Source organism: Acartia tonsa, chromosome 4, assembly GCF_053477335.1.
Source record: "Acartia tonsa isolate MP-2025a chromosome 4, ASM5347733v1, whole genome shotgun sequence".
Classification (NCBI taxonomy): domain Eukaryota; kingdom Metazoa; phylum Arthropoda; class Copepoda; order Calanoida; family Acartiidae; genus Acartia; species Acartia tonsa.
In genome coordinates this window covers 40229282-40254719 of record NC_137263.1, presented here as the reverse complement: position 1 = coordinate 40254719, position 25438 = coordinate 40229282, and the positions used below count along the sequence as shown (strand labels likewise).

The following is a 25438-nucleotide window of genomic DNA, read 5'->3' as shown; positions in this document are numbered from 1 at the left end:
CATCTTTAATCCAAGATAAATTTATAATTCTAAAAGCAAATAATTTGACATAAATGGGTGAAGCTTATGAAAACTATTTGTTATGTTAGGTCCCGGAGGGCAAGTGACCTACACTCGTGAGAGTGAGTAAATATCATACAGACATTATTTTCAATATTTTATATATGCTAATAAAGGAAAATTTAAATTTGATAAAAATTGAAAATGATGCCTGTTTCTTTCATGTTGCCTAATGGTTTACTGCTTATTTTACTTTTTCATCCAATCATAACCCTTTATTATAATTCCAACTTCAACTAAACCCTTCTCTATTTGCTTGCTTCAGAATAAGGCTGTAAATACCCGCAATTTTTTTTTCTTCAGCAAAATCTATTTTTTAGATTGGCTTTTGTTGTATTAGTAAGACAATTGCATATTTTTATGTGTATTGCATAAATGGAGCATTTTCATTGTTTTGTTTTTTTGTCATAAATATAATTAAGTAATGGCTTTTAAATGTAATACCACAAGCTTAATAATCCTATTTACAATTATAAAAAAAAAACAATTTTTAGTAGATATATGAATTAAAAATCACGAAACCTGTACTTTAGGCTTTGTTAATAACGACAATAATATAATACTATGTAAAGTAGAAAGGTTTTTTGTTTCGCTAACCTATAAACTGATATGGTTTTCCTTTTTATAGGTCCAGGAAAGGTTCTTAATTATTTTGGGGGAAGGTATCTCCACCCTTTCAGAAAATGCCCCCCCCCCCCCTTAAAAAAAGAAAAACTTTCTCCAATTTTTCTTTTTAAATCTTAAATTGAAAATTGTTAATTATAAATTACAATAATTAGAAATTGAACTTTTTTTTATTATAACCATACCTGTCTCTGATAACATTATCTTATCCTAAACTTGCCTAATTCTTTTTGTCAGGCTTAAAAGTTGAGGAGAAAAATGCTGAAAATTGTCTTTTCCTATTTTATTTTTTGGTTTTGGCAAAAAAAACTTTTGTTGTTTTGCATCTTGTTAGCTGTATTAGGTGCACCTGGTAAGGGGCAGGTCATCTGGATACTGATAGTCAGTTCTGTCCTGTTTTTGTTATTGAAATAAACATTATTTTTAGACTATTCAGGAATTAAGGCCAACAATTAATTAAACCTGGAATTTTTCACCAACATGAGATCCAATGTCTTCAGAACCATACTTTAAAAAACTATGTATTATTGTCCAAAAGTGTTAGTTTGGCAGTTTAATCTAAAACTATTTTTAAAAAAGACAAAACACAAAAAAAAACTTTGGGTCCGCATACCTGACTTGTGGGGGCACTAAAACTGTGGAAAAATATCTGTAGTGCAAAAATATATTTGCACACCTACCCACACACACACACACACAAAAGAGAATTCACAAGAGATTAACTTCACAATTTCTCCCCACATCAGATTACATTTATATTATGTATTAAGACAGTTGTCAGCGTACAAGAGAATGAAAAAAAGTATATGTAGATACTTTTTTTGTCCATAATTCTGATCTTAAGACTATCTCTTTATATCTCTAAATCGACTTGATTTCCCATATTTAAACTTATTTGGATGTGACCCTAAGAAATCTTCTAACAAATCTTCAAGCAAATCCCCCAGAGGCTAGGGTTACAGCCGCAAGTGAAATAATAACATGAAAAAAAACTTAATTATCCTATTTACTTCTAAATCTTTAAATCAACCTTTAGCTTATCTATTATTAAAGCTTTTTCCAAAAAAAATCTTTTCTGGTGCATGTAATTTCACAAAAAAACTAAAATCAGCAAAAAAAAAACTTTATCCCTGCATTTTTATCCTGCTTTTATGTATTAAAAATAAATAACCAAGGATTAAGACATCCATTGAAGCGGATACATGGATTTTCCTGAAAAAAAGAGTTAAAAGCACTATATAAATTAAAAAGGAGTGAACTTACAATTTACATAAACCATAATAGAGTGCAATTGTTTATATATTTCGTAGAACATTCTTTAGAGATAAATTCGCCTATTCATGTAAATTTAATAAAATTAACGTACTAACCATTTTAGAAGTAATGATTAAATTTTCACATCTATACCACTATTCCTTAATTTTGACTAACAAATTTGAATGATTCTCTAATTCGTTATCAAAAGGGCTAAACTAACAACTTGCTGTTAAGACCATCTTAAAATGAATTGTTATGTGCTTCATATATTACAGCTTATCGCCGCAGGAATCTTTACACTTAAATTAATGCCTGATGGACAGACTGACGGTAAAACAGAGTTTTTTTAAGGATATTCTACTATTTTAAAATAAATTGCTGTTAACAATTGTTTACATCTTTTTGTGGAAATCCTTTTAAAGCTTTTCAGTTTCTGTAAATATAATTAACTATAGCACAGCTTTTTATAATTTACATTTCTTGTCTATTGGTCTCATAATTGATATAAAAAAGTATTTGAAACGTAGAACTTTTTTGTTCCTTTCCCCCAAAGCATGACAGACAGACTAACCGTTTCAAAAAAAAATATTATAACTTCTAAAGCTTTATCTGTACACTGCTTAGCCGCGCCTCAATGATTGTTGTCATGTTTGTTCTTCTAATTATCTCTATCCCATTTATTTCTGCTTTTACAGCAAAAACTGCTATAGAAATAAGTATGTTGTGCTAAAAACAGCAACCCTTCATACCATCAAGACATGTTGCAAAAAAGACATTTATTATCTAATTAAAAAATTTACGGAAAAATGACCAAATCAGGTGTCTCCTTTGTTAAAAGACATCCAATAGTACGATGGTATTTTGACAGCGAGACACGTGATTGGTCCATCTTTAATTTTGTCTTAAATTATTAATTATGAATTTGTGATACTGTTACTTTTAGTTCAAAATCTTTTATTCAGTTTTGATTGATTGTATTTTGGGGTTAATTTACGAAAAAAATCATAAAAGTAAAATCTTTTTATTTAACCTAACAATTTTTTTTGTCATTGATTGATTGTTACATACCGAAACGTCTTGATTGCATTGAGGTGAATCGTAGCAGTAAATTCATAAATATAAATGGATATAGAATATACGTGGATATTGTGACAAGGGAAAAATTCTCGTCAATTTAGCTTGCTAACATAAAACTCATTTATTGGTCAGTTCGTTGATCCAGTAGGATGGGAGGTGATGGGATAAAGGGGGTGTACGGGGGTAATCTTTATTTTATTCCGCGGCAAGTTTCACTCTATAATTAAACATGAAAATCTGGTATCCAAGTAACAATATATCCATTTAAATACAATGAATGGGGGGAGATGTTTATTGTGCTTTTTATTATTTATATGTACATAAAATAATATGTTATTGATATCTTATTACCAACTATGCATTATCTATTACAAATAAATTATTAATAATGGATATAGAATATATGTGAATATTATGACATCGGAAAAATAGTTAATTTAGCTAACTTACATGGCCATCACTTATTGGTCAGTTCGTTCATATATTAGCAGGGGATGGGTTGGATGGGGATGGAACGTTATTTTAGCCAGCTACAAGTTTCACTTAATTATAGTACATGATAATCTTGTCTAAGATCCAAGTCATAACAAATCAACTTTATTAATATACATATTTTTTCCTGATCTACTACCAATTTTACAGAATATGTATGTATATGAAATCATTTTTTTGTGATATAATTAAAATAGTATTCATTTTGAAACGAGTAAAATTACACAGAAGGCATTTATAAATTTTAGTCTTTCTTTATCATAGCTTTTTTCACAAGATAATAAAAAGAGTTGTTTATGCATAAAAGTAAAATATAAATTCTTTAATATTAATAAAAATCATAATAATGCTTATAATTGAATATTTTCCTTGTATTTTTTCAGTAGAAGCAACTTATAGTGCCTAGAATCATAAATGACATCATTCAATACATATGACCAAAGATATGCCATTATACATTTTATCATTTTGTCAATTACAAAGTATACTAGCCTATCCTTGGTCATTTACATTGTATGTCGTCATTTTTTTATTATGCACTATAAGCTGCTTCATTTCAGTAAAATGATATAGAGAAGCTTTAAAATACCTTTTTGATTTTCATTGCAAAGACAAAAACCCCAATTTCCACGATAGTTTTTTCCAGAACATTTTTTGGTATGTTTTATATACTTATCGCTTCGCTTCTTACTATATTAAGGGCTCAGCAGCCACGCGTTGACCGCTAATTTACAACCACCTAGATTTAATGAGCAGACGGATTGTTTAATCAGCGTTTTACATCCAGCTGATATTTAAAGCTATATAAACTTATATTTTTTCTGTGGTTTAAAGACGGCTGGCACGCGGCTGCCGAGCCCTGATTACTATATCCACTCCCTTTCATTTAGCCATAGCGAAAAAAATTCTAAATAATTGTTTTTCCCGTAGGAGCTGCATCTGAGTTGGGAAGACAAATGTCAACAGACAACAAGAGTCCAGGAGGAGCTCTCACCATTGCAGAGGAGGCAGTGGATCAACTTCAAGAGAATGAGAAACTCGTGGCAGGTCGGAATTTTATATTTTTTGTCCCCATAGTAGTGACACAAATTGGTCACGGCATTTATCCTTATACAATATACATCAATTTTACATTTTACGTGCCTGTTTAAAAGTCATTAAAATCAACAAAATTCGTACATTATAAAGTACATAGTCAGATTTTTTGTTTCAAATAATGCTGTTCCATTAAGGTTCTGCGTTTAAGGAAAGTCATAGGGTGGTTTTAGGCTATTTTAGTGCCAACTCCTTTGGTGACAAGAAGTGCAAAATTAATAACCATGATTTTTTAAAAATCAAATTGATAAATTTAAAATATTTTTTTTGTAGAATTTACTGAGACCTGGGAGAATAAGTTGCGCCGCGCCGAGTCCATCCGTCAGCAGAGAGAGGCAGTCTTCGCAGAGATGGGGGTGGCCATCAAGGAGGATGGAGAGACTGTCGGCTTCTTCCAGCCAAAGAAAACGCCCCATCTGGTGAATTTGAATCCTGATTCATCACTCTCAGAATGCTTGCTGTATTATTTAAAGGTGGGTTATATATTGCTGGGCTTAATTAACTCTACTTAACCTAGATGAGCCTAAAATTAAAGGAATACAAAGCAGAAAAAATCAGAGAAAAGTTGTGAATAAACTTAAAATAATTTTAAAAGCAAATAAAAAGATTTCATTCAATAAGTATAACCCCCTTCTTTAAAATTTTTCCCCTTCATACTCCACTTCCCCTTAGTTTCATCACAAAAACAAGTCAACTCTACTCCAATAGATTATAGAATCTAATGTTTAGATCATGATCCTTGAATTATCTGGTTCTGTTTATCATCATCAAAAATAAAAATTATGAATGTTCTCTATGATGTGAATGAAATATGCTCTATAGAAAATTAAAAATAGACTGCAATTCCATACTATGGTATTTTCATTGTTAGTAGCATAGCCATTCTTAAATAATAACAATTTTATAAGAATATTAGTTAAGATTGAATACAACAGTAAATTCTAATACAGAAAGAGCATAAAAAACCAGAGAGATATACTTACCTAATATAAAGCATAAGAAATTACTGACATTAGAAACGCAACTAATGAGAACATGTATTCTCGTATTTATTCGAATCCGGTGGATAGGAACCGGTTCTCATCCATACGAAAAAAACTATGTCTAGCACCGTATTATAACCAGTTTTCTACGAATATAAAAATATAAAATCATAAGATTAAAACCAGTTTTTTAGCCCGTGCCTTCGGCATCTCGGGGCTAAAAAGACTAGTTTTAATCTTATAATTGTACATTTTATATCCGCGGAAAGCCGTTTATAATACGATGCGAGAAATAACTATTCTTTATTACTAAACACTACAAGCATAACTTTCTAAAAAAAGATGCGCAAATAATAAAAGAATGTTCTTGTTATAATTTGATATTCTATATACAAATATTTTTACACCTTTACAATGACGTGTGAAGTTAGTTTGTAAGAAGTAGATTTATGATATTATCTATATTTAGAAATATTATTTTATAACCTCAACCTTTTTGCATTGTGTCAAGACTCAAGATCAAAATATATTGAATTCTTTTTAAGCAGTGCAACTACTTTTTTACGTGTTTTTTGTTTCTTGGAGGGATGGAACACTAGACTACAAGTTATGCTGTTTCATCTTTTAAGTTTGCTAAAAAAAACTTTGGGTACTATTGGTTCAAGCTAACAATTTCCCAGATGATAACTTTATCTACATTAGGGTTGTTTTGTTAAAAATAATTTGGGATATACATTAATTCATGATCAATAACCAGAGAGTATAATACAAATTTTGTGCAATAGATATTTATGGCATCGTATTATAAACAGGTTTAAACCAGATTTGGCAGAACCGAGGGGCCGAAAGCCCGGGCTAACAAACTGATTTTAATTTTAAGATTGTTATTAAAATATAAAATATAAATTTATAAGATCAAAGCCCCGAGATGCCTAAGGCACGGGCTAAAAAATAGTTTTAATCTTATGATTTTATATTCGTAGAAAACTGGATATAATACGATGCTAGATATAGTTTTTTTCATATGGATGAGAACCGGTTCTAATCCACGGGATATTAATCGGTTTGGAATTTATTTATGAAATTTTTCATGAAAATAATCACCAAACCTTTGCTCTTTAATATTACTGGAAATAATTGTTAGTTAGAGTTTTTCTCCGTATTCGTTTTATTTCGCTGGATTAAAGTTGGTTCTCAGCCATACTAAAAAATCGCATTATTGAGTATCTTCCACGACATAAAAAATATGAATCTTTGAAAATTTTTTGGTTTGGGCCAAGTATCCAGGTTATTCAATACTTTTATTTTTTCGTTTCCCTTTTTACGTAACTGTAAGACTGTATATAATAGGTTGCATTATAAATTTTATTTATTGCAGGTTGGATTGACCAAGATAGGATCGCCAGAAGCCAACATCCCACAGGACATCCAGCTAGTTGGCTCCCACATCCTGGCAGAGCACTGTATATTCAAGAATACTGATGGGGTTGTCACACTAGAACCGTCACCAAACGCCTTATGCTATGTAAATGGAAGAAAGGTAGAAATAGAAAAATATTTCCAGTATGGCTTAGAAACCGGTTAAGTACAGCTGCATCAAAACCGGTACTGAGCCATACTGAAAAATCATGTATTGTATCGTATTATGGATGTTTTCACAAATAATAAGATAAAAATAATTATATTATCAGTATCAAAAAATGATCATGTCAAAAAAATCCTGAAATTTTGTTTAAAAACTTTGTATATTTTAGGTAACAGAAGAGTGCACCTTAAAAACCGGATCAAGAGTTATCCTTGGAAAGAATCATGTTTTCAGGTAAAATAGGAAGCTGTTTTTAGAGCTTATAAAAAATGACGTCCTACAATACAAATGATTAATGATAGGCCGATACAGACTAAATTGCCAATGGCAGGTCAGTATACATTTTAGTTGAACAATATGATGTCATTTTTCATAGTCACTTCAAAAAGCTAAGTAATATAGATTCTTTATTTCCATTTTGGATAACTTATTTTAAAGAGCACAAATTCTAGGGCCAGATATTTTTAACACATGAGTGTGTTTTCCAGTATGGCTTCAAAACCGATTGATGGATCAGAACCAATTCTAAGCCGTACAGAAAAATTATGTATCGTATCGCATAACAAACAATTTTCCACGAATATTAAAATAAAAATCATAAAATTAATACCAGTTTTGTTAGACCGATATTATTAAATAGGTGGTATTTTTATTAATTTTAGCATAATCAATTTCAATTTCAAAATCAATTTTAAACTCTGGAGGTTTAATTTGAGAATCCAAAAGGAATAGTTTAATGATATAATTAATTTAAAGAATATTAATTAATATTTTCCTATATTTTAGATTTCATCACCCTGAACAGCCCAAGGAAAGCATCAAAGAGGAGGTAGATGTTTTTTTTTAAATCTAAGTCATAGGTTTCAAATTGTAGGGCCTAATGTTATATGCAATCAGTTTACTTAAGAGCCAAGCAAAAAGTGTGTCTTTAGAACTTTTATTTTTAAGTATTCGACAAAGGTCTTTTAAATATTATTATTTCATTTTCAACAAAGATGACAAATTCTTTTTTACTCCAATTCTTGTTTAGGAGAAGCTATCACCCGTTGGTAATGGGGGCAGCCACGTGGACTGGGAGTACGCGCAGTCAGAGCTGCTGGAGAGGGAAGGAGTCGACCTCAAGCTGGAGATGGAACAAAAGATGAGAGAGATGGAGGAGCAGTGGCGCAAAGAGAAGGAGGAGGCCAGTCAGGCATTCCAGGTGGAGAGGAAGAAGTACGAGGATCAGATTGAAAGCCTGCAGAAACAGGTATATAAAAAATGTTTGGAAGCCGCAATTTAGCCTAAAAAATGGCGTCATTCTTTAGGTTTTGTCACCTTTTAAATTCTTGCTTTTTTCGTTTGCGGGTTTTTGGTAGCTGATAGTGATAACTGAAGTCAGTAGTTATTGAACATTACAATTTCTCTTCTATTACTAGATCCTTATCCACGTGAGAACAGTTAGTTTTCAATTTTAAAATATCATAATGAAAAAATTTCATGAAGAAAATACATATACAATTAAAATTTAAAGTAATGTGGATTTACATAGAAATTGTAAGGAATCAGATTTAAAAAAAGATTATTTCCTTTAAATCTCTAATTATCTCTTAGCATATAAAATTCAATAATATCTAGTTTTGAATATGTAGATAATTACAACTTATGAAAATATATTTTAACTTATAAAAAAGGATTTCAACTTGTTATTTTTTTTATTTAAAAAGATGTTTTAACTTTTCATGAACGCATTTTAAAATATATTTTGAAAGCACGAATAATCTGTAAGATGGATAATTCCATAAAACTAAATATAAAATGATTTTTAAAAATGATATATTTGATGAGTTAGTAAACGGCATGAGTTTTTTCGATAAGAGTATTTTTCCTTCTCACTTTCCCAACCCTTAATCCTTAGGGCCTTAACAACCATGAAACTCTAGTGCTGCTAAAATATCATATTGAAATAATTTTCAGGTTATGGAGCAAAGTATGACTATGTCCATGTTCAGTTCAATAACTCCTGATGAGTTTAATCAAGAAGAAGATTTGTACGGTAAACAAATTTTAAAATCAGAAGCGTACACAAAGGGCGTGCAAAAAAACTTGTTTATACCCCAAATGACTCGACCCATGGACCGGAATTAAAACTAATTTTGCCAGTTTAATTAATATCTTAACAAACTCTATAGTAAGATAAAGAAAATTAATGGATTTAATTGACTCGATGAAATATTTGAGGCTATACACAATTTATGTGCACGCATCTTTTTCAAATAGCCAACACATAAAAGCATAAATTTTACTTGGCTATTTTATGCCAAAAAAATACATTTTAAAATATATTTCATAGAATTTAAAATTATATGCAAATATTCTTAAAACCGTCAAATATTCTAGCAATTTATTAAAAATTACGTTCATATTTTTTTCTATTTTTATCATTTTAGAATTACGTGCTTTTTATTGAGTTTAAATTTTTCTCTTACTTCCTTTCTCTTTATGTGTGTTATAATCCTACATCATTAGATATTTTAAGCTTTTAATTTTAAAAAACTCAAGGAACAACATATTATATTGATACGTAAATCAAAGTAAAGAAGCAGCTTATAGTGTCTCTTTAAAAAAGGGGACAAATTTTCCAACGTTTGGCCGAACAATGCTGATTGACGTCATATTCCCTTCTAATATAACGTCAATAGGGATAACCTGGCCAAGCGCTGTGACATTTCTTCTTGTTTTAGAGACACTATATGCTGCTTCCACTGTGGACGGTCAAATAGACGGACATATGGAATAGCAATATCAAAGGGCAGGTATATGGCACTTTAAGAAAAAAATTTTGATCGTTACTTTCAAAAGATAAAATCAATCAATACATTAATAGATATACAAATGTAAAGAACTGATTTTTTTAGGTGGGGGAGATTAGTATATTCAGGTTTTTGTGGATATCAAAATGAAGAATTATACGATTAAAACCAGATTTGTAAGCCCAGAGGAGCAGAAGGCCGGGGTTTACAAAAATCGTAATTTTTCGAAGTAATACTTGAAAATTTTTCTTCGGGTGTCATATTCCTTTCCCTATTTATACTCCACGCACCCATACCTGTATTTAAAGAATTGCGACCACAATTTAGTGAACCCAATATTTGAAGCTGAGTGTAACTGGAGCGAGCACGAGTATGAGCTGGCCAGCTGGGCCTTCAACAAGTGGAGGGTCCACCAGTTCACCTCCCTCAGGGATGACCTCTGGGGCAACGCCGTTTTCTTGAAGGTCAGTTACACAAACTTTTAATAGATATTAAACTATGTTTCAATCTCAGGGGATTACAATTGGCCTGTAAGCCTCAGCGAAATCAACCTTATACAATTTTAAAGATCAGCTGGAAGTCTAAACCTGCACCAAATATGTCAATCCCTCTTTTAAAAAATAATAGCAGGTTTTAAAGTTTAGACTTAGTCGTGGCTGATGTGCGGCTGCCGAGTCTTGATTTTTTCAACTTTTAAATTTGTGAATAGGATTTATGACAAACAAAAGATTTTAAGATACCAAAACTATCTAAATATGATAGGACATGCAGAAATATGAAGGATAGATAATGATAACATTTTACCTTTTCCTTAACTTCCAATTGTCAATTTAATTAAATTTTTATAGAAAGAAAAGTAACTAACCCCAAGCATCAAAAAAGTATTTTCAAAAATGAAATTATTTATTTTTGTCAGGAAGCCAATGCCATATCTGTAGAATTGAAGAAGAGAGTTAGTTTTCAATTTGGCCTACTTACCTCCACTCTATACTCCAGTTTTCCTCCAGACCTGCTGCCTATTAGGTAAAAAATAGAATATATCATGACCTCCATTACATATTCCAGTTTTCGTCAAGATCTGCTGCCTATCTCAATGTAAATATTTTTAGACAAATTGACCTCCATTATTTAATCTAGCTTTATCGTGAATATATCTTGACCTCCATTATGTACTTTAGTCTAGTTTCTCTCTAGAACAATTAGTATAAGGTAAGTCATAGATATATATACTAGCCTCCAATGTTTATCAAACTGCACCGTTCTTATAATGAGAAATTCTGGATCTCAATTATTTATTCCAGTTGTTCTTCAGCCTTATTGAATATTATGTAAACGATAAACCTTTATGACCTCCATTATTTACTTCAAATGATTTGCTTCCTAATAATGAATAAAGGGAAAGGTAGGTTGCGGGTAAAATCCATAAAGGTTGTGTATTAAGTTAAAAACAGTAGTAGAACGAAACTGTATAGGCCTGTTTGCAGCCAAATTAATGAGAATTGTGTTGACAATCTAGTATTGTTTTAAAAGTAAATTCAATATTAAAATTTTAATATTTTTGCAACAAATATGAATTCTGAAAGTTTCCGTGAATAAATTTATGGTAATTTAATATTTTAAGATAAAAATAAAATTCTAAAATTTAAAATAGATATTTTTTCAAAATTTAAGTAAAGCATTTAGATATATTTTTTACAGTTTAAAAGCATAATTTGTGCTTCGCCCCTAGCCTCTAGGGGCTTTGCCCCAAGAGGTTTGATCTAAACTAATTTTTCGTGTTTTAGTTTTTTTTTAAATTAAATTTGGAGGGGGGGGGGGTTAGTCGACCCCACTATTCATTTTTTTGGGGGGTTTGGGGGGGTTAGGAGTGTCCCAACCCACAAGAAAATAGTTAATACCTCCCCGGAGCCTATGAGAACCTACCCTGTAAAGGAGAACCCGATCGGTTCAGCAGTTAGCGAGATCCTTCGCTACAAACAGACAGACAAACAAACAGACATCGTTCTACTTTGTATTATAGATAAGATCATTATTTAATCAAGCTCTTGATTATTAATTTATTTGGCCAACATCCTACAGACAAACAATCCTTTCATTGAAAAACCTTCGTACAATTTTTAATGTATGACCCAGTTTGGATATTTGAACCTATCACCTCACCCGCAAGTACCCAATTTGGATCTTGGACAAAGTAGCTTCGGACAAAGTAGCTTCAGGACAAAGTAGCTTCAGGACAAAGTAGCTTCTGGACAAAGTAGCCTCCTAAGGAAAGTAGCCTCCACTGTTAATAAAGGTCATGGCCGCAGCGCTCGGCCCCCTGGCCTGCCTAGCCGCGGGCGCTCAGCCCCCTAGCCTATAACCTAACCTAACCTACTTTGTCCGAAGCTACTTTGGCCAAGATCCCCCAATTTAGCATAGATTTGATTGAGAAACTTTGCAAGGAGAAGGGGGACATTGGACCATGAATCCTACTGGTACCCAAAGATTTATAAACATGTTTTCTCATACGTTGTCTTGAAACAATGGGGACTTTTAAAAAATCCTGATTGGTTGGTACAAACTAGCAGTATCTATACCTTCCAAACAATAATTGCAACAAAAGAGTTTAATTTCTCTAATTGGGATAATAAAGCTATAATTTATCAATGTTCCTTATCCCTTAAGATCCATTGAACTGTTGCATGAAATTAATTTAGCTTCCATTGACCTATCTTTTTATTCAGAGACCCTGATGATGAGGATGAGAGAGTGCCGCGTACAGTTGTGGTTGTCGAGGTTCAGGACAACAAGAACAATGCTACACATCTCTGGAGTCTGGAGAAACTCAGGTAGGCATAATATTCTAATTGTGTAAATCTTTTAGTTTCATGAAGTATTATCTCTTAACGCCATTGGATCAATCACAACCCTGTGTTTCTACATTCTACTAAATTTTAAAACTTCTAAACCATGCGGGGTGATCTTAAGTACATATGTCCCCAGGTGGTACACAGGGACGTCCAAGGGGGGGGGGTGTGATTATCCCCCTCCCCAAATAAATATAAACTTAGACGGCCTTGCTTGTATGGCTTGTATGATATAAAGATTAACCCCCCCCCCCCCAAAAAAAAAAAGGAATTTAAGGGTTCTGGAATCTGTTGGAACCCCCAAAATTTAAAGTTTTTACCCCCTTCCCCCTCCCCACACACCAAAAAGCTTTGACGTCCTTGATGGAATAGCTTTCATCTTTGGTTCTTCAAATATCAACAGTTAAGCCTAATCTTTAAGAAACATAACGGCTGATAGGGTCATGATGGTTCACTAGCGTTAAAAGAAGTTTTGCCCCATGTTTTTATTGATTAATTTTATAGTATTTTTATATCTTCCATGTCAAAAATGAGGTTATTTTTAAATTTTGCACGCTGAATCTAATATTAACGTCAGATATTTTAAATGACATCATCATTCAATACAGAGTGTCAAATTTAAAATTATATAAACCTTTTAAAATTAGGAAACGCTACTTTCCTCGTTTTAATTATTATGTAATATAAATGAAATCAAACCTTAATGATTTTTTTTATCAAAACCCTTTTTTGTGAAAAAAAAATATTTTTTACTTTTTTTCTCACCCTTTTTAAATGTAGTTTAAATTTTGCTATTTCCAAACATTTGTAAAAAAAAAACATATCTTATTCATTAAATCTTGTATAATTAATATGGATTATTTTATATTAGGAAAATAAATTTACTTCCTTGTATTGTAAGTTGAAAATTTTTTCAACTATAATAAGACAATTCAATTTTTTTTTAATGCCTTGACCCGACAAGTGGGCCACAGAACTCCCCTCCCTGCTCCATACCCTAACTTAACCTAACTAAAAATAAGCATGAAAAGAAGTTTGTTTCCACTTTCGGTTAAAGGGAAATTGTCAAAAAGATTTGTTTAAATAAAAAGATTTTAAAAAGCTGAGATGATTTACTGAAGAAGTTATCTTTGCTACCCAGGCATCGTTTGGAACTGATGAGACAAATCTATAATGGGGGCGGGGATGACATGCTGCTGGACTCACCGCATGGTGGCAGCAGCGCAGCCCAGGACTCCGTCTTCTCCTGCCTGGAGTCCCTGGCTCCTGGTGGCGGCCGGAGCAGCAGCTCTGGGGCGGCTAGGTGGGTGCAACTGCCCGCAGACATGTGCGTAACCCCCTTATATAGAATGGCTGACAAAGAAGCACACACATGTGATAACACACACACAAATAACAAGGGCCATGCGGGGCTTCTACAAAGTAAAATATAACAAAAATAATTCAAGGCCCTCAAATGAAGCTTTTTACAAGGCTTACAGAAAATACGTCAAACTGGCCTACCATTGGTCAATTAAATAGTATACTTGCATACCATTGGTAATTTGTCTATGTATTAGCCGATCACTGGCCATTTATATTGTATGACGTCATTTTTATAGGCAATATAAAAAGCTTCCTTTCAAATATCAAACCTATTTTTTTTTCTATTTTATAAAATGATTCAAGGACCAATTTTCTTTTTTCATTTTGAAATTAAAGCCTCGCATGGTTTTTATATTTCTTTAGGGTTACATTTCACAATTTTTTCTTATTTTTCACAACATACCTACATGCACACTAATATTGCTGATTAAAAAAAATGTTTTTGTTTTTTACGAGAAAAAGTTCTAAAATTCCCATTTTTTTATATAACTTAAACAAGGAAAATTTTAATTATTTTGCAAAAATAGCAACAAAAATATTTTTATGAAAAAATAAATAACAGTTTTAATTCTCAATTTTCAAAATAATGTTATAAAATTAAAAAGTGTGCATGTGTATGTTGTGTCTGTTTACACAATGGTTTCAAATTGAGAGAGTGTGTGTGTGTGGTTGTGCTTTTTACGTAACAACCAGCAATCATTTTTTCACTTTTTATATCCATTGCTTCAATTTAGATTTGAGATGCTAATATACAGCTTTAGATAAAGCTTTTTATACTAGCTCTTCATAATACATTGTCTTCTCATGCACTTATTTACACAGCTTTCTAGAGAAATGAACAGAAGAAATATTTTAGAAGACTGCTGGGGATTTTGTCTGCTAGTCTATTTTTATGTAGTTCACCCTTTCATTGTTTAAAGTTTATCTAATTAATTTTGTTGAAATATTTTTCTTTATTTTCAAATTCACTAATCAAAATTATATCATCATTGGTTGAAATTGAATTGGGACAAAGTTTATTAAATTTAAACAGGAATTCAAAACAGCAGTAAAATGGATAAAATTAATTAATTTTCCTTAAAGCACTTTCTGAGTTTTATACAGAATTTATTGCACATATAAGCATTTATAAACCTGCCCAAAAGTCAAATGGCTTGTTGTTGGTTTTTTTTAAAGTGCAATTTGGTTTCAAATTTTATTCTGTGTGTATCATATGCTTCTTTATAAAATGATACTTCATTTTGTATTTAAAAATCAGATATTTGATTTTAACAGAAATGTTTGTTCTGTTAGTTCCTAATATCTTAAAATGTTTAGTTTTAAATCCACTTTTATACTGTTTGATCCTCATAATAAAACTTTTCTTCTTGAACCAACTATATTCATCAGAATTATTTAGATAAAACTTGTGTTTTTCCATGCATTGTTGTTGTTCTTGTTATTACAATATTTGAATGTGCCATCACAATAATGCTTTATTTGTATTGTTTAAAACAAAAAACAAAATTAATAAAAATGTACTATAGGGTAAATTAGATGTTATCTAATGCTCCATGTAACTTATTTATGTAAAATATTGATGAGAATATCCATAAAATGACAATAATAATGATTTTATTAATAAACAGTCTTTAGAAAACCTATGTAGCTGAAATTCATTCAAAATAAAATAAAGTGAAGTTAGGTATGTAATATGCAAGATTAATCAATCGTCTTCCAAATTTAAAAAAGTTAAAGTTAATAAAAAAGTTGTTACAATAATATTGTCCTGTTTATTTGAGGCATAAATATATATTCATAATTCTTTATTTGTAGCAAGAATTGTTTTTTTAAAAAGGCAGTAGCAAAAACAAACCTAAAGCTTCTTTGTCTTAAATGTATATTATATCTTGTTTATTGTTATTTTTTGGCCTGTTTCAGTAAAAGATATAAATTATGTTTATCTATATTTTTTTTATTTTTTTTATAGATGTTGTGCAAATTGCAGTGGATTTTTTTTACAAAAAATTGTTTTAAAATTAATTTTTCAATTCATGTGTATGTATAGGTAGGTAAATTTCTAAAAAAAAATTTTATTATGAAACATATTATTTTTATTTCGTTCATGGGAAATCTATTATCTATGTGATTACATGTATTTAGACGGCTTGTTCTAGAATTAATAAGAATGATAAAGCACACTAGTTTAGCTCAATTATCCTGGGATAAATATTAAATATGGTTTTACACGATTTTTGGTAGGATCCTGTTGTTTTGCAGGTGCAACTTCTTCCACCCCACTAATACAATATACATTCTATGACGGTGAATTTCGGAAAGGCATAAAGTCAGTGGTGTGCACAGGGTTTTTCCAGGGGCTGTAAAGCCTTTAGAGGGCGAGAAAGGGGGAATCAGTTTTTCTTAACAACTTATTTCAAGGGGTTATTAGGTGTAGAAACTTACCATCTGCATATATATGGATAAAGCAATGGAAGGCAAAGTTTTCTATTGCTTACACTTATGGCTTAGAATGTATATATTTATTATGTCATTTGAATACAATTATTTCGAGTCGAGTCAAATGTTATTCAATTGCCCGGTGGGTAGGTTAGTTGCCAGCTTACAAATTAAAGGATGCTTCCTCAGTCTTTATCTGGCTTCGCAGACTTTCACATTTTTATATTGTTGAATATTTACTTTACATAAATATTTTACTTATTATTTTTATTTATTTTTAGGCAACGGTTGGAGTTGATGAGAGAGATGTATCAGAATGAAGCAGAAATCAGTCCTTCCTCTCCAGAAAGTGGGCAGGATAAATCTACAGGACTGGATCCATTTTATGACAGGTATACAATGTTATCCCTCCCCCCTTTAGATTAGAATAATTTTAATTCGAGTAAACAATAACAATATCATACTCCTTTATACATTCATCTAGTATCCAGTTTATCTTTCAACTCTTACTTAATATAAAAGATTCAGTTTAAATTGTGCTAAATTAAACATTTATCATGTTTAAATGTTACTTCTTTTACAACGCAATGTTTGTAAGATAATCATATTTTTACCTTTACTTTTGAAATATTGATAAATTTTGTTTTTCACATTGTTTTTTTTTAAGTAGGAGTAACCAAATTTTGGTTCTCTTTTAAAAAAATGTATATAAAACTCATTTTTTTTACTTATTATAAATGAAAATTTGAAAAATATTTATGAGAGTTGTTAATCGTCTTTAATTCTTGAAGAAGCGAAAATGTCGACGTATTTGTGTAGTTTAGACTACAGCAAAGCATTTGACGATTCACTAATACCATTTTCTAATAAAAAGAAAATTCTTGATGGACAATCCCTCGATTGGACCAATAGTACAATATTGTAGTAACAATCCAATCACTTTATTGGTTAAAAAGTGTGCACATTTAGTTGTCAAGTGTACCGTTTTTGTTTATTTTATCTAGTAATAGGTCAACTATAAAAAGTTTAATTTTTTAACTTTTTGGGGGGAATTCTCGTGTCCAAAAATTTCGCCAGCTTTAACTAAACTATTACAAAATACATTTCTGCTAGAAATTTTTTTAAAAATATTATTGTACCTGATCTTAAGTAATAGATCTTTTCATTAACATTAAAATTAATTCTAACATTTTATCAATTCTTATCTAGATTAAATATTTATTTTTAATTTTCTACACGCCTTTAAAAAATATTTCTACATGAATGTACAAAATGTTTATATTGAATATATTGGATAAAAATTTATCTTTATATTTCTTTAAAATTTTAATAATGGATTTTATTGTTTAAAAGTTTAAGAATAAAAACACTTGAAATGGCCTAATTTTCACTTATTTATGAAAATTTGAGTAACTTAAAATTTTATTTATCTATAATTTCTTGAAATAAAAAGATAATGTTAAAAGCATAAAACGTAATTTGATCAGGTTTTTCATTTTTTAAAGTTGAAAGTTAATCACGCAACTTACAATATGAAGCTAGTAAAAGTGGCTGACTTAGATTATGACGTAAAAAAAAAATTAACCACTGAGAGGCCACTATAAATTGTAACATTGGTCAATTACAGTGTATACTGGCCTCTCATTGGTTATTTTTTTTCCCGTCTAAGTCAGCCACTTTTACTAGCCTCTTATAATATACGCGGAAAAGTTTTAGTCACAGCTAGTTTGTACTACTTTAATATTTGTTAAAAAGTAAATGTCCCAAAACATTTTAGATCAACAAATAAGAAAACATAACTATTGAACTTTAGGGACTTCCCTTCCTGCAAAAATTTATATAAATGATATATTCTATGCGAAGTTTTCCATTTCTAGCGTTTCATCTTGGACACCTGCCATACTTTTCATTTTTAGCGTTCATTTGGGACACCTGCTATAATTTTATTTCTAGTGTTTTATCTGGGACACCTGCCATAATTTCATTTTTAGCGTTTCATTTGGGACACCTGCCATATAGTTCATTTCTTGTGTTTCATTGGGACTGGACCAAGCTAATATTGCTTAATTCACTTCTACAAGAGATGCGATTGATAATGAGTATTTTTTACTTGAAATATATTTCGGAATGGTAAAGTAGACTTTTTCATTTTAAATTGGATTATAAAGATTTCTAACTGAATAGTTTTCTATATTTTTTGATAGTAAAAAGAGCCAATCTCTTCTTCATGAGAAACTTATTTAACTTATTTATAAAGTCATTTCATTAATACCTTTAAAAACTGATGCAAAGTAATTATTTTAAAAATTAAACAAAATCACTGTTTAGATTCCCGTGGTTCCGGCGTGTTGGGCGTGGAGTTGTTTATCTTTCCAACCTTATGTATCCAGTTCCTCTAATACACAGGTATATTTGTAACAAAATCTATAATTATGGCCAGTCCTTACTTCCTTCTGTCCGTCAGTCCATACGTTCGTAACGGATAGTTCTTTAATTTAGGCATGTTAGAATTGTATGTTGATTTTAAGCTTGCCATAGTGATTCCTGTAACTGTTGGTACGATTTTTAAAGCGTAGCAACTCTATATTCATTACGAGAAAGTATTATACAATCCATTTTAAACATATTTATTTTATAAGCGAAACATCTTTATAATTAATTCTGAAAAAAAGTAAATGTCCATAATAAAAAAATATCTTGTAGACGAGCTATTTTGCAATAAATTTACATGGAATTCCGGACCAAATTTAGTTTGGACTTATCAATGTATTTGTATATTCTGCTGACAATCGACAAGTGCTAATGTTTGTCTGTCATTGCGTTTGATTTCAGAGGCTCTCTTTAAGAATGCTTCGGTCCTTGTTAATCGCTATGTCTTTAATATGGGTTGGTCTGTATTGTCAATGTATAAGGAAGAAAAGCAGTATAAGCACACTCAAAGCTCTATTATGACTTCAGAGCAGTTAGCGAGAATATACAGATATATATATCCAGTTACTTTAATATAAGAACTATCAGCCAGGGGCTGAATAATTGAAAGGGCAGGGAAGGGCAAATAAATTGCCTCTAAAACCATAATGGGACACGAATGAATCTAAAAATGAAATACCCTAAACCAATCACGGGGCCTATGTGCAGCTTCCCTTAAATGAAGAACTCAATCGGTTCAGTAATTATAGAAATTGTAAGCTTCAGACGAAAAAAACCTACTTTTTTTATGTAATAGGATATGTCATAATCATCATACAAATAAGCTATCCTTATATACAGGATGTCTGTTTATATGTCTGTGATGATCTTGCTGGCCATTGAACCGATACGGTTCTCCTTTTTAATGTAGCTTCTTTAAAATAATGGGGGGGGGGGGTAATTAACACAAGCATAGTGGCGAAGTCGCTAGTATCCGATAAACTAAGGGCTAAGAGAACACAAACGTACTTTCATAACTTTGTATAAAAAATTTAATAGAATTATTTTCAACTTTTAGGATCGCTATAGTAAATGAGAAGGGGGATGTTAAAGGATTTCTGCGGGTGGCTGTCCAGGCTGTCCTGCCGGGCGATGAAGAGGGGGTTGAATACCCTATGGGGGTCAGGCAGTCCGCAAGGATGCTGTTCCCTGATTCATGCACATCAAGGTAAGGTTACAAACATACATGCACACTTGGACGTCCAATCCATGGGGGAATACGCACCCTACCTCTTTTGGAGGGGGAGGCATAACCTCTAAATTCCAACCAAAACTATTTTTACCTCTATGCGCCATTTTTCAAAGCCGTTAGTTTTTATAAAACATATACAGATAATCAATAGATTTTCCTTTTTTTATCCATGATTTATCTTTGTTGTCCTATAAAAAGCTAAGAATGTTTAAGGTGCCTAATTTGATTTTATCTCTGTATATAGTAAACACTATCCTTCAACTATTTATTTATAGATGTTTGTATACAACTTGTTGTGTACAGTGCAGTAGCTTTGTAAGTGTGTTGCCATTTTTTTCAAGTCAAAGGTTCTTTTTAGTTTTTTTGTTGATAAAATAATTTTAATGTAAACATATTCTCGTTAAATATCACTTAGTTTTCATCACTATTTGTGTTTGTGCTAGGCAATTAGTATAAACAGTTTTTGTTTACAACATGTTAAGAAAGTTGGGTGGCTGGTCAATTTTCTGTTTGCATAAATTTACAATTTTGTTATTCTGATTTATATTCTGATAAGATTTTTTAAAGAGTTGTAAAAAGAATTCCATTAGGTTTCGAATTCAAGTATTATGGCTACTTACTGCTCCCTAGCTCCTACGGGGGGCCTAAACTTTGCGGTAGCTTATCAAACCCCTGTTTCATTTAAGATTTTTTTTATTTAGACAATGAAATTTTTTAAGAAAAGAGATAAGTTTTCAGTTATTCAACTTTTGATAAATATTTCAGAACAGAAAAACAGGAGCAGAATGAATGTGGAAAAGGAGGTAACTTAATTTTGATTCAAATATGCATAATATTTCTACAAGTATTCACATCTCTCACTCACAACTTTATTTTGATTCAAATATGCATAATATTTCTACAAGTATTCACATCTCTCACTCACAACTTTATTTTGATTCAAATATGCATAATATTTCTACAAGTATTCACATCTCTCACTCACAACTTTATTTTGATTCAAATATGCATAATATTTCTACAAGTATTCACATCTCTCACTCACAACTTTATTTTGATTCAAATATGCATAATATTTCTACAAGTATTCACATCTCTCACTCACAACTTTATTTTGATTCAAATATGCATAATATTTCTACAAGTATTCACATCTCTCACTCACAACTTTATTTTGATTCAAATATGCATAATATTTCTACAAGTATTCACATCTCTCACTCACAACTTTATTTTGATTCAAATATGCATAATATTTCTACAAGTATTCACTTCTCTCACTCACAACTTTATTTTGATTCAAATATGCATAATATTTCTACAAGTATTCACATCTCTCACTCACAAGTTTATTTTGATTCAAATATGCATAATATTTCTACAAGTATTCACATCTCTCACTCACAACTTTATTTTGATTCAAATATGCATAATATTTCTACAAGTATTCACATCTCTCACTCACAACTTTATTTTGATTCAAATATGCATAATATTTCTACAAGTATTCACATCTCTCACTCACAACTTTATTTTGATTCAAATATGCATAATATTTCTACAAGTATTCACATCTCTCACTCACAACTTTATTTTGATTCAAATATGCATAATATTTCTACAAGTATTCACATCTCTCACTCACAACTTTATTTTGATTCAAATATGCATAATATTTCTACAAGTATTCACTTCTCTCACTCACAACTTTATTTTGATTCAAATATGCATAATATTTCTACAAGTATTCACTTCTCTCACTCACAACTTTATTTTGATTCAAATATGCATAATATTTCTACAAGTATTCACTTCTCTCACTCACAACTTTATTTTGATTCAAATATGCATAATATTTCTACAAGTATTCCCCTCTCTCACTCACAACTTTATTTTGATTCAAATATGCATAATATTTCTACAAGTATTCACTTCTCTCACTCACAACTTTATTTTGATTCAAATATGCATAATATTTCTACAAGTATTCACTTCTCTCACTCACAACTTTATTTTGATTCAAATATGCATAATATTTCTACAAGTATTCACATCTCTCACTCACAACTTTATTTTGATTCAAATATGCATAATATTTCTACAAGTATTCACATCTCTCACTCACAACTTTATTTTGATTCAAATATGCATAATATTTCTACAAGTATTCACATCTCTCACTCACAACTTTATTTTGATTCAAATATGCATAATATTTCTACAAGTATTCACTTCTCTCACTCACAACTTTATTTTGATTCAAATATGCATAATATTTCTACAAGTATTCACTTCTCTCACTCACAACTTTATTGCCTTTCAATGTAAAGGACATGTATTACATACAAACATTTAAAAAATAGTATTTTTTATTCGAAAAAAAGATACAACAAAGCAAACAAATAAATTAGATTATTTAATATTAATATAGGTATCTTAAATTATAAGACAATTAGCAATAAATTGATGTAAATCATGTATAATAGTATACCTAATTGCAATTATGAAGATTTAATTTATTGGTTGAAACAATTGGACACACAAAAATACAGAGTTTTTAATTCAACGAATGGGTGAACGGAATTAATTTTTTTGGGGGTAAAAATAGAATTTTCTGTGTAATGTGCTAACTCTCCCTGTATTAAAAAGAGTATAGCAAATGGAAGAGAAGTTTGTGCTGTAATAATAATTTATGTCTGTCAGTCTGATACATTTGGCAAAAGTGATAGCATACCTACTACTAGACCAATTTCAATCAATTCGATTATCTACAAGCTACGCATCTATAGAATTCAATATCCTCGTTTTCAAAGTGTACTTTAAGTTTTAAAATATAATTAAAATCTCTACTAAATTAATGTTTTTTTCCAAACACATTTTTTTTTGCTTTTGATGTTTTTGAATAAAATTATGCTCGTAAGTAACTTAACAATAACAAGCTTTAAAAGTTGTAAAAAAAAACAATAGTACAGTATTATATAGTAAGAAACAGGGGTGTGCGAGTAAAAGGGGCTGGGGGGTTGTGTTGTTAGGGGTTGTCAATGACATATTAAGATAATCGAACTCATATTACTTGTATCTTACACACGATAATCACATACTCTACTAAAGTGAAACGCGTAGCCGGCTATAATAACGATACCTCCCAACCACGAAACCTATATTGACGACAATTTTTACCCTGTCATAATATCCACATATAATATATATCCATTATCAGAACATAAAGCTTACCCATTGTATCACCCCATAATTTTTCTACCCACATGGAAACTCTGTAAACGAGCGGCCTTCGGGGGGCTGACGTGTAACCATGGGTCATCTCAAAAAACGCCATACCCTAGTTATAATAGCTGCGTTTTTTGAGATAGGCGTTTTCTGAGATAGGCGTTTTTTGAGTAAAGCCGTAACCATACCCTAGTTATAATAGCTGCGCTCCTCAAAATTTTAAAATCATAGTTAAAATGCTTCAAAGACAACATTTATTACATCTACTTGTTGGTGACAGGAAAATTCAGGGTCCGATTTTGTGCAGTACATGTTATGTACACATGTTTTATTTCTCGAATTTTCTAAATAAAAATGTAAATGATTTATTTTCTAAGATGCGCAAAACAAATTATTAATTTAATATTGCTTTTATAAGCAATATTCTAGTGGTTATTTGCCCTTGTACTTCTTTTATTTTGCGTACATTCTCGGACTTCTTGGTATCTGTCACCCTACTTGTTACCCCCTAAATCGCATGAGTTTTTCTTTTTTAATTTTATTGTTATTACATAGAAAATATGAAAAGAAAAAAAAATCAACTTTTTAAAATAAAATTAGGATGGTTTAATATGTACGTAAGACTTTCTGGAAATAATTATAGTTACAACGTCTTAGAAATTTTACCTTATAGTGAAAAGAATCATCGAGCAATAAATGAGAAAAGATTACCTACTAATTTAATAAAGATTAATAATTTGAAGATATAAATTCTTTTAGACTATCGCCAACCCAAGCCCCCTCCCTCAGTTATAATTTTAATGTACAGAAAATACAAATACAAATAAATAAATTGTTTAAACAAATATCTAATTTTAGAATTGTAAATAATCATTCATCTTGATAATAAACATGATTTTATTTGATTGTATAAATGAAACAAGGACGATGATATCCATTAGAAGCCAAGAAAAAAAAATCAATAGATGAAAATATTTTTTTTATTTATTATGTTTAGATTCAGCTAATGAAATATCTTCATGCAATATCAAGTTATTTGTACATCTTTGGACAGACTATTTTCAAAATGAAAACTGTAGTATAAACAATGGGTTTATTTACAATCGCTTTTGCGGGTAATGAAATATAAAGAATAAAGATAGACTACAAGACATCTTGTTTTATTTTGTACTATAAATGCATCACTTTTGAATTCACTCATATGGCATGCCAATCCTGATACCATACGTTTACAAACTTTGAAGCAACATATAGTGCCTACTAAAAAATGACGTCATAGAATATGAATGACCAATGATAGGCCAGTATACATTTTAATTGACCAATGGTAAAATCTATACTGGCCTATCATTGGTCATTTGTATTGTATGACTTCATATTTTATAAGGCGCCATAAGCTGCTTTCAAACTTTTAAATGTTTTCCAACTCCAAACCTCCAACTTTTCCATCAGATAAAACAGACTAAGAGGCCTGCATAACATTTGCAAAAAAAAAGTAGCTTTTGGCTATTTAAAACTTGCAAGAATTTTTTGATAATAATCAACACCCATTGTTTTGAAAAAAAGCTTATAAAAAAAGATGACAACACACCCTTAATTGTTCATAATTACTACATTTATATTCTTTCAATTGCAAAATCATAAAGGGCTGCAACTCTAGCAACCATGGGCACTGTGTTCGAAAGGAGGAGGGGGGGGGGGGGATAATAGATACAAAAATATCTAAAATCTATACCGAAACTTAAATCTAAAAACAAAATATCCTAAACCCTTCCCTGGACCTATGGGCGGAATTCCTAAATATGAGAACTTAATTGGTTTTGTGGTGAGCGAGATCTTAACGTACAGATAAAACAAGGATGACAACATCCATAAAAGCGAAGCACTGAAACGGTAGGACAAACGGACATTAACACTTATATAGTGTCAGATCTAAA

The 25438-nt window shown here is 30.7% G+C and overlaps 1 protein-coding gene across 9 annotated transcripts in view; it reads left to right on the top strand.

Annotated features, from left to right (window-relative positions):
- Positions 1-25438, top strand: part of unc-104 (kinesin family member unc-104) — a 68322-nt gene that overhangs the window by 20268 nt on the left and 22616 nt on the right. For 3 of the 9 annotated variants that reach the window (XM_080158150.1, XM_080158147.1, XM_080158145.1), the window contains exons 9-24: positions 90-122; positions 4441-4557; positions 4879-5078; positions 6967-7128; positions 7343-7407; positions 7960-8002; positions 8204-8422; positions 9130-9208; positions 10293-10429; positions 10882-10988; positions 12689-12793; positions 13953-14138; positions 16894-17004; positions 18941-19018; positions 20100-20249; positions 21039-21076. In XM_080158150.1, the coding sequence (XP_080014276.1) occupies positions 90-122; positions 4441-4557; positions 4879-5078; positions 6967-7128; positions 7343-7407; positions 7960-8002; positions 8204-8422; positions 9130-9208; positions 10293-10429; positions 10882-10988; positions 12689-12793; positions 13953-14138; positions 16894-17004; positions 18941-19018; positions 20100-20249; positions 21039-21076 (1830 nt within the window). The remainder of the gene's footprint in view (positions 1-89; positions 123-4440; positions 4558-4878; positions 5079-6966; positions 7129-7342; positions 7408-7959; positions 8003-8203; positions 8423-9129; positions 9209-10292; positions 10430-10881; positions 10989-12688; positions 12794-13952; positions 14139-16893; positions 17005-18940; positions 19019-20099; positions 20250-21038; positions 21077-25438) is intronic. The other 6 variants (XM_080158153.1, XM_080158152.1, XM_080158146.1 and 3 more) reach the window with 5 other exon arrangements.